This window comes from Crassostrea angulata, chromosome 10 (assembly GCF_025612915.1).
Source record: "Crassostrea angulata isolate pt1a10 chromosome 10, ASM2561291v2, whole genome shotgun sequence".
Taxonomy (NCBI): domain Eukaryota; kingdom Metazoa; phylum Mollusca; class Bivalvia; order Ostreida; family Ostreidae; genus Magallana; species Magallana angulata.
In genome coordinates this window covers 23,605,076-23,615,668 of record NC_069120.1, presented here as the reverse complement: position 1 = coordinate 23,615,668, position 10,593 = coordinate 23,605,076, and the positions used below count along the sequence as shown (strand labels likewise).

General features: G+C 33.3%; 1 protein-coding gene across 1 annotated transcript; it reads left to right on the top strand.

Moving 5' to 3' along the window:
* The first annotated feature begins 1,351 nt into the window (after positions 1-1,351).
* Positions 1,352-10,567, top strand: LOC128165066 (snaclec jerdonibitin subunit beta-like). Its single transcript, XM_052829267.1, has 6 exons — positions 1,352-1,498; positions 3,023-3,092; positions 3,341-3,422; positions 3,895-3,986; positions 8,958-9,203; positions 10,413-10,567. Exons 1-6 carry the CDS (start codon positions 1,454-1,456, stop codon positions 10,565-10,567), a joined length of 690 nt encoding a protein of 229 aa, XP_052685227.1. The 5' UTR covers positions 1,352-1,453.
* Positions 10,568-10,593: the final 26 nt, after the last annotated feature.

Here is a 10,593-nt window from a genome sequence, read left to right as displayed (position 1 = left end):
GTGGGGGGGGGGGGGGTATAGAGTTGTGTGCCCTTAGTTTAAATAACATCCGATAGTTTACCATGAAAAAGGGCAGGAATTTGACCTATGACGTAGAAGGTCATGAAAGTAATTGCAATAGGCGCTTCCGCCTAAAAATGATAAACCAATAATGATTTTTACATAAAAATTATTCTTCTGCAAAGTCATAGATCCAGTTGACGCCTGAGGGTAACTCTACCCCCACCCTCGCACCCCCCCCCCCCACCCCGCCCCGTCCCGTATGTCGAATCGAATCAGCCTTCATTGCGTTTTGTTACCCCCCTTTGTTTGATTTTAAGATGCCAACCAGAGGAGAGACTGTATAACTACGAAGAAAATTGGAATGGTCTATCATGAAGAAAGGATTACTGCACTTAGCGCCGGGTTTTGGGCCCTTTTCAGTCGCTTCTGTTGCGTTTATTTCTTACCCTAATGTTACTTTTGTTAAATTTCTAGAGAGTCTAGTAAATTTCCAACATGAATTAAGATTTTAGACTTTGATACAGTAAGCTCTCTCTATGTTTTTCTCCTTACAACTTTCGAAAAAAGAAAAAAGGAGAATTTTCGCTTATCTGCCCTTAATCAAACATACTAATGATATTAATATGCATAAGAGGTGGACCTGGCATTATCAGAAGAGTAATAAATTTAGACTAGCATGAATAACAATGCCATGTATAAAAATTTATGTGATCACTCTTTCACCATAACCCTATCTATTCTATATTGTACAAGTACACTATTTACTATGGTTTCAACAATTAGACCACGCCTATGTAAGTACAGAAGCTTTTAAATCAATGCTTGACAACCTCACGTGTTCGAATATATTGTCCTAGTTAGTACATGACATGCTATCTTACACGTCACATGATAGAATTTTGTATTCACAAAGTTACATGAGGTGAGAAATCACGTGGTGAAAGCAAAAGTAAGAAGCAGTTTTTTCTCATTTGAAGCATGAGCGCATGTTTATCTCCCTTTGACATAACTTTAATGATGCAAATATACAACTACTGTTAAAAGGAAAACAATAGACAAACATGCGCTGACTATGTATGAAATCAGTATAAAAGTGGTCGTCCTCATTATCGTATGGAGATTCAAGAAAGCATGATGACCTCCCGCCAGTGAAAGCAAATTCGTACTTGGTAGCAACGTACTTTTATTTAACGCAATTTCGTAAAGTTGCAGTTAAGATGTTGACAATATTTGCAATTGAAAGAAAAATTCTTGTTTTAAAAGTTTATTTTCTCGCAAATATCGCATGTCCTTAAGTGCAGTCATCCTTTAAAAACCAAATGACGGTATACCAGGAAGAGTTATTTCGACTCCTCTAGAACGTTTAGCTACCCAGGCAGAAACTCGGTGATTCATAGATTCTATCCATACCTAACCTGGTCCAGCAGACGCTTAGACAGGATCGATTGCAATGAATCGTTTGCGGGACTTAATATTTTTCTGTCACCTTTTCCAGGTAAACATTTTCAATACAAATATATCCTCTTGGGAAAAAAACCGAAATAAGAATGTCACTTGATTTTGATTTTACATACAACGAACAAGACTGCCACAATGAATGTATGGTCACATAAGATCTTGGCAGAATCTTTCATTATCAAATATGGCTAAGAGCTCGCACAAAACATAAAACGTACTATTGGATACGAGCACACGCGGCAGAATAATCCTTTTATTGTGACAAGCTCGATGAAGTGATGTGATCAACTTATCTAAGATTTTAGTCATAACTAGGATCTTTCAATTATTAAACTGAATTTGAATAAAAATTTTCTCCATGATTATGAAGACTGATTTCACGTATATTGATATATCAAAACACAGAACAACCCCCGCGCTCTGTCGATTGGACGGTCAAAACTGCTATAGATGAAGCCCAACCCAGATGTGTGTACCCAATTTGGTTATCAAAAATATCAGTTGGTTTTGAACCTGAGTGACTAGAATAAGATCGAACAAAGACTACGTTTATTAGTGGACAGGTTTTGTAATTTTGGCTTTTTTTGTGCGAAAAACTTAGACTAAATACAAAGTTTTTTTTGTGAGCACGTTTACAAAGTACGAAGGATATACATGTGCGGGACATGGTCAACGATATGATCACCATTGGCATCGCACTATAAAAACAAATTTAAATTTACAACAACCACCATTTAGTTTTTATCTTTCAGCAACCACGGTCATTAACACTTAGTGATCATGATTATTATTTATATTGGACAAACTGTAAAATTATATTATTTAAATATTCTATGCCCTTTTAAATAATACGCAATAGTAATGAAATATTATGCCTTTTTAAAATCACGGTCTAGGATTCTGGACTATAATATCTGAAAAGCCCATACATCTTATCCAGGTAGAAATGTAGCATACCAAGTACTACAATACACACGGAGACACGTGATATATGTACATTGTATTTCGCAAGTGTCTTATTACAAAGGCAAACATGACAACTGAATTCAAAGTTTAGTCGAGTGTTAGATTTACCATTGTGTAGCAAGGCAGACTCAAAAGTGGGAAAATAAACGAAAATTTTCTGATCAAACCATGACCGTATCTCTTGAAGATAAGTTTCATAAAAATAACTTACTCCTAAAGTCTTTTACGTTCAACATGGTTAAGCAATACATGCAGAATCAGAGTGGACAGAAACAGCATACAGTCAATATTTTTATAGTTTTGTATAAGAAAAGGAAAGAGCTTCAAAAAATTACTTTAACTAGAGTAAAGATGGGGTCACGGGTCTCTTGTTTCGTTATGACGTCTGTTGAATGAAATTGATGTTTTTTTTTTCTGAAAATAAGTTTAATTACTGTTATGTTAATTCGTGTATAAAAAACTTAGTTACAGTGGTTTATCAAAATGATTTTTTTTTGATCGAGATAAGATGTTCTTTGAAACAGAAAACATGCGCCTTTTTAATAACCCAGTCACCTGAATAAAATCTCTATTACTAGGATGTATTATATTCCAGATTGGATTCAGATGGTGTCTAGGTCACAATGATGGAAAAATGGGCGACATAGATTTCAAGTGTCCAAGCGGTATGTATGGATAGAAATAATTTACATAGAAATAAATATGTAAACTTTATAATGTTTGAAATTTTTTTTCCCTATTTTTTTTAAACGTCTTATAATACTAATGCTAAAATCTGAACGAAATGATATTTTTACACGTGCTAATGATCCTTTAATTTGTTGCAATGAAGCTGGGTTTTATTATAATTGAACGGTCAAATTGAATTTATAATAAAATGATTAAAATGTGCTTTTTCCCATTTCTCCACAAGGATCTAAGTTTTACCAAGGTTACTGCTTCAGAAAAGAGAAGGTTCCGATGACATGGAAACATGCTAAGACAGCCTGTTTACGGTAGTAAATACTAATAATCGTAAATCATCAATAAACTTAATACTACATGCTATTGTTATTGGTATATTCTTTTTCCCCGCAAAAGGAATTGTAACAATGCGCTTATAACTATTTTCAATGTAAATTTAAATGTAAATTGACAGTCATCTTATTTTATTAGCAGATTTATTGATAAATTGGTTGTTAAGTGAATACACACTTCCATGTATCCATTAGTGATCCTCTCGGTATATCGGTAAACATTTTCACATACACCCATAGAATTCAAGATATATACAAAACGTCAAGTTATTTGTTAAAAGCCAACTTCAGTTGACGTTTGTGGTAAAGAAATTTTACAATCTGAAAATGTACGGAATACTGTGGTGAATGTGGCTGTCATACAATCATTTAGGATGTAAATATGTATTTTTTATATTCTCAAAGTTAGCAGTAAAATAAATAAAAATTAGTTTTACTTTCTTTTATGAAGATCTGGCATGTATCTGGCCTGGATAGAGGATGGCATTGAAAACGAGTATGTCGCCACCAACGTGATGTTTGATGTGAACCAGTACTGGATTGGTGAGATTAACAATATATATTTTTTAAATATTCCTTTTACATCATCAAGACTAAGATGAATGACACTGTGTTATTCTTAGATCAAATGATGAAAAATGATGTATATAATAATCACTTATAAGAATATTTAAACACATTAAACAACAGCACAACATAGGTGTGAGCCAGGCGAGCTTTAATAATACTTCATCATCAATATCATGTGTACATTTAAACAATGAAATGCTTGCTTTGATGATTCATGCGGGCTATGTAATTTTTTTTTGATGCAATATGATCCCTACCTTCATAACCCGCATGAATCATCAAAGAAAACATTTTATTGTTTATCTTTACATCTTTCGTTTAATGAATTGATTGTAAAAGTATATAAAACTATAAAACTCACTGAATTACTGTTAATGTAAATCTGTACGTTAGCTAAATCAAAACATCCAAATCGTCTCCTATGGGAATTTGAGTCTGACGTCGACATCGTCATGATTATTTCGTGCAATCCGTGATTTTTCTTAGGTCGCTATAGGCTTCGACCAATCGTTAATTGGGGTGTGTATATTTCAGTCTGGCTGTTTCTATAACGCTATACGTTTCCGTTAGAAATATAGGCAATCATACTAGGTAAATGTAAAATTAGATATAGAATTTAGAATGTAGAATAAATACTGCAATAAATGTATATGCGTGTGTATGAACAATAAATGTAAAACTAAATGTTCAAAGGTAAGCAAAGTATGAACAATTATGCGAAATAGTTTATGTACTAAAAATTAAAATCAAATCAAAATATGCAATCTGACTGACTTTTGACTGCTATTATAATCCCGATTTTTTTTTAGCGGAAAGTCTGTTTTCCATAATTTTTTTTACACAACCGTCTTTAGACAAATCTGATACCCATCTTCCCTGCTTTTCCCAAAATAGCTCATTGACATTGGAATTTACTGCTGCTGTCGCACCTCTGGATCGCACGGATTAAAGACCGATATTGACATTTCCCATAATGTATTTAAGTTTTGATAACATGCAATCTCTTGCTTGTGTGTAACTTAGTTTTTTATTTTTGTAAATTAACATCAATCCTCTGTTGGAGTTAACAAACTTAAACAAAAAATGACCAGAAGTGTCTATATTTCCTAGCGATATATAACAAGCCAAAGTAACACATGCTGAGAAAAGTATTTCTGTTCCTTATCTATATTGATTGGTTTTGCTTTTGTTGATAAAAATTTGGACATATCCATCTATAAATGTAATATGCGAACAACGAAGTATTGTGGTTTCATTAATATTCAAGGCCATCAATTTTCGTTGATTTAATGAAAATCACAGTTTCAAGGATAAGTAAATTCGTGGCCAATGCCCTATCAAATACCATATGTTCATAGAAATTGCACTTCAATGAACATTTAATTTCATGGATCAACTTAACAACGATATCCACGAAAATTGATATTCAGCGAATAACGATGAAACCACAGTAAACTTAGTTCCTCGTAGCGTAAACAATCAGCAAAGGAGAGTAGAATCGTACACAAATCACAAACTTCCAACAAATTGGTACTATCTGCAAAAATACAACACAATAAGACGTGATCTTTGATTGTGACGACTTCTTCTTCGATAACTCTGGCTTTGTTGCTACGTTTGGAAGCTTCTCCTACGTTTATAACAAATGGGTGTTCAGTTGGGTCTTCATATCTTCCTATCGTAAAATAGAATGCGCCCACGTGATGGCGTAGACAGCTCTGGACATAACGTGAAACGAACATCCAATAATCAACAAATAGAATGAATTGGCTGGAATTGCTGATTTTCTTTTGTATGTAATGAATTAAATGGCGACGTATATTTTTTGCTTGTATTTTCACTTCTAGATTTCTCAATATATATTCACATATTTTTTCTGCTAGAGCTGCATTTTCCGATCATATCGAACATTTTGCCCCCCCCCCCCAACCATGCCATTTGCCCCTCTGCCTCTTTCAGTTATCAAAGAAGTTTTTTAACACTCTGAATGAATTTATCCAAATTTTTCTCCTTTGCACAATAATGGCCAAAACGGAGCTGATTTCCACTGATGAATAAGGGTACCCTTACCCTTATCCTGTTGCAAACCAACCATGGTGGTGGAACTAACAAGGAAAATGGAGTTGTCTTTCTTTTTCCCCCGGTAAATCGAACTGAGACGAGCACATGGTGTACATCAATGATGATACCCAGATTAATAGGAATAAGTAAAGTGTATATCACATATGAAATAAAGGTAACGTAAATGAATAAACACAATCATAAAAAATAAGGACTCGTTAACAAAAAAACCCGAAATTTTGGTTTGTATGTGTGTTAACTGTAACAATGTCACTTTTACCACAAATGATTTTAATTTTTACGGACATGTCCAATTCGTAAAAAAACCGCGTATCAAATCGCCCTATTTTAAGACGAATTCGTAAAAAATCACAGTAGTAAAAATTATCCGTTATACGGTATCATTACCCCAAAAATTGCTTAAAAGCATCTATCCCACTTTTGACTGGACACCACCATCTAGAGTTAAATTTTATTTATTTACTATTCAAATCTGTAGTGAACCTATCACAAGTGTGTATGCCCAAACATTTATCAATAATTTGAAGAACACTTTTTTATTCCCCAGTCGCCACTGTCAAAACCATCGCTAAGCACATCTGCTTGAATGTTTTCTTCCCTTGGTAACCAATGAATGTCAAAAATGTAAATTCTGTAATTTTTCAAAAATTGTTACAGTAATTTCATGTAAATAAGACTTTCTGCTACCGACCTCCAAATTTCTGCACACATTTTTGCTGTCACTGTATACCATGTCACTTCTTTACCTTGAATACTTTCTCCTATAGTATTCAAATACCTTTTAATTGCCTCTAGTTCCCTCCAGGTGGAATTTAAGTCCAGAGGCATACTACATCTGATTTTTCTCAGAATTTTCTACATAAGCTCCAAAACCTGAATCGGAAACGTCGATAATTTTTTTAAACTCTAAACGCTCTTTGAAAGTCTTGCTTTTTTGCTATTTATCGATCTTAAATTATATACTTCCGGATCCAAGATTCTAATTCACCTAAAGTTTGCAAACTAATTTAATGTAAAAATTCCAACTGAATCTTGACAATATATCTTGATAAAGATACCTAGTGTTGAACGGACCGCATTTTCTATAGTGTTTTCCATGGATATGATATGACCTGCTATACTAGCAGTAGATTTCACCCGAAAATGTGAACACCCTGATTGAATTTTTAAGTACGCTTCTCCAATGCAACTGAGTAGCTTACGAACTCTCTCTTGGGTTACTTTTAAAATACAATTACTCATATCCAATTCGAAACCTAACTATACTGTATTTTGTTGTGGAAACCAGACACTTTTAGACTCTGCTGTAAAGAAACCCAACTCTGTCAAGTCACGTTTGATAACCTCACTGAGAGTATACGCTTGATCAAAATTTTTAGCCCCTGCTAAGCCATTTTCTAAGTATATAATAACCCGATAACTCAAACATCTCTAATACTGCATCACCTATTTCATAAGTTTTTTAAAAATAAATGCGGCGGAAGAAATGCCAAAAGGAAATACGTTGAACACAAAGTATTTTATATCCCCTTTCATCTCCCATTGAAAACCTTAATATTGTGTTAAAAAAATTCAAAGTGTGATATGCTGATTTAAAATCAAAACTGAAAAATCGCCCTCTTGAAATTTTTTTTCTGAGATTTTACATCTTCCGTTCTGAAAACGAAATCATGAATGCAACTATTTACATGCTTGCAATAAACTCTATCCCTTATGAAATGCTGAGTCCATTTCTGTTTCTCTTTCGCTTAGACTGGTGTTGACTTCCATCAAATTTTCTTTTATGCTGTTGTTGAATTTGTACTAAGCTTCGTTTCCCTCCTCTTGAAAACAAATGTCTTGTCGTTTGCTGCTTGAATCCTGGACAATTGCTGCTCCTGTTGCTGTTTTTGTTGTTTAGATATCTTTTGCTCTAATGAAGACAATTTTAAATCCATTATTTCTGAAACTCTTTGTAAAAACTTGTCATTTGGCGCCGTCATGCGGCCCGCAAAAAAATCTAAGCTTTGTGCGCTGATTGAAACGGGCTAGAAGGATCTTTACTATTCAACACTGACCCTTTTGTACTAGCCTACCTATGGGCCCGCCCTGTATTCCTACGCAAATCTATTTGAACACGTTACAATCATATACCGTTCTCCCGCTATTCTACGAAACGCAGGAAACACACAACCTTATACTAAATGTAACACATTGTCTTTTTGTTATCTGAAAAACAACATTTTCATTTGTCACTTCAATCCAACACATACGCTAGAATTATGAAATAAAGTATGTATGAAAATGACACTGGCCAAAGTTGTATTTCTATGCTGGTTTCAATGGAATGCATTTACTGAAATAATTAAAATTGTTTTCCATCTAATAACCTTCATTCTTCTGCTTACTTGTTTTATTGCTTTAACGTCGAAAATGTTGACTTTTTTGTAATCAACTGAAACTAAAGTTTACGTAGGTTTTGCATTTTTTAAATTAAAGAATAAATTCATGGTTGAATTACGAGAAAAAAATGATTTGAAAGATATGTTACAAAAAACTGAACCATTATTTTTTGTTGTTGTAAAAAATAACAATTGAAAAAAGGATGACCTTCAATGTAAAGATGTCGTACTAACCAAATGGAAAAAAGATAGGCCATTTTGTATAGCCCCTGGCTACTGGTAGTATTGATGAGCTGCAGAAGTTTGAATCCTAATCTGTTCTGTCCTTTTTCTTTCTTTTTTTTTTTTAATTTGCTTTAAAAATGAAAGGTACACACACGACATTACCATTTAACCTTTTCAAAGTTTCCCTTGCAGTGGTCAGGAATATATTTTAAAAATAGAAAATACTTAATATTCATTCTAGAAAATATATTTTCAGGTTTGTCTAATACATCTTCAACGGCAGGACAGAATAAAGTCTCATGGTCCCAGTATAGGATGTCTGAAAACAAGACTATTCCAGTGTACAAAGGACTGTGGAAAAACCTGCAACCAGCTGATTTCATAGAGGAGAATAAATGTGTTTCCACTCGAAAAGATAAATATGACAATCACTGGACAGTCACAAACTGTAGAAAGAAGCTTCCATTTGTTTGCAAGCTTATGGGAGCGCCTAAACCTCATGGTAACACCATAAACACATGACTGTGATAAAGATATTTTTTGGATTGCATCATGCATTTTTACCCCCCCCCCCCCCCCAAAAAAAAAAATCTTATTGTTTTAGTCTTTTCGTAAATGGGAGCAATTGCATATAGAATTCCTTTGCAAGTACATACAAGATGAAAATAAAGCAAAGGAACATAAAATTTATTTCCAACTAATTGTTGGAAAGCCGATTGTTCAGTTTGTTTAATAATATACTACATTGACTTGAAAAATTTAACTTTAACTCTTTGTATATTTAGAATTTAAAAAAACTTCTATAAACGCCACCTATTGTCAACTTTTTATTCTAACTATTCAATCAGTAGTTTTATCGGATATATAGATATCCGACTGTCTTACAGTTCGCTATTTGAATATCCAACTGTCCATGATTGGATATTCAAATCTCCAACACTGCATAAAACAAATAAAAATGAGAAAATGTTAAAACGTGATTTGCAAAATAAATAAAATTAATTTACACAGAATGTTCTTATCCATACATATCTTAGAGAAGCCATAAATGAAGTTTCAACAACCTTTTTTCAAATTTTTGATAGATTTGGGATCACATAAATCACTTCCATAACACTTTTTGACTTCTTTGAACCTAAAACCTTATCACTACTTTTCATTTGTTTTAACAATATACGAATATTATCGCAATTTGACCCCATAAGAATCTTATCAAATTTCTTTCTGATAATTTACATCAAAACTCTTATTTTCCTTTCTCCTTGCTCGTCTAAAATATCATTCAAATGGTATCTATGTGTTTCCCGGATCTCTGAACCTCTATATTTATACTTCGGGTGAAAAATTGCACCATCTGAATCCATGTCTGCTAAGTAGAACGTAATGGTTTTCTATATTATGAGCACCTATTTTAAAAATTCACTGGTCCATGAATAAAAGGTGTGTTTGTTTAGGCTATTGTGTATGGTACTGTTGTGTATAAGAATGGGCTATAAAGTTTTGTATTACAGCACAGTTATATATATGAATGGATCAATGTTTCTTTGAGGTCCAATGGGGATTTTAAAAAAAAAAAGATAAAGAACTCGATAGTGTTGAATAGTTTAGGGAAAACGTCCTCGGGCCGAATGTTTTTTTCTAAACTATTCAACACTATCTCGTTATTTATACATAACAAAAATCACAATGGTTTTCCTTTTTTTTTAAACAGATATAATATTTTGTGGAAATGGAGGTTACATTCATAAGAAGTGGAAGTGTGATGGACAGAATGACTGTGGAGACATGTCTGATGGAATTGATTGCTGTAAGAGGACATTTGCTCTTTATCTAGAGACCAAATTTAGCAATTCAAATAAGGCTTAGAGTTATTTTGTATTTCATATTTATAG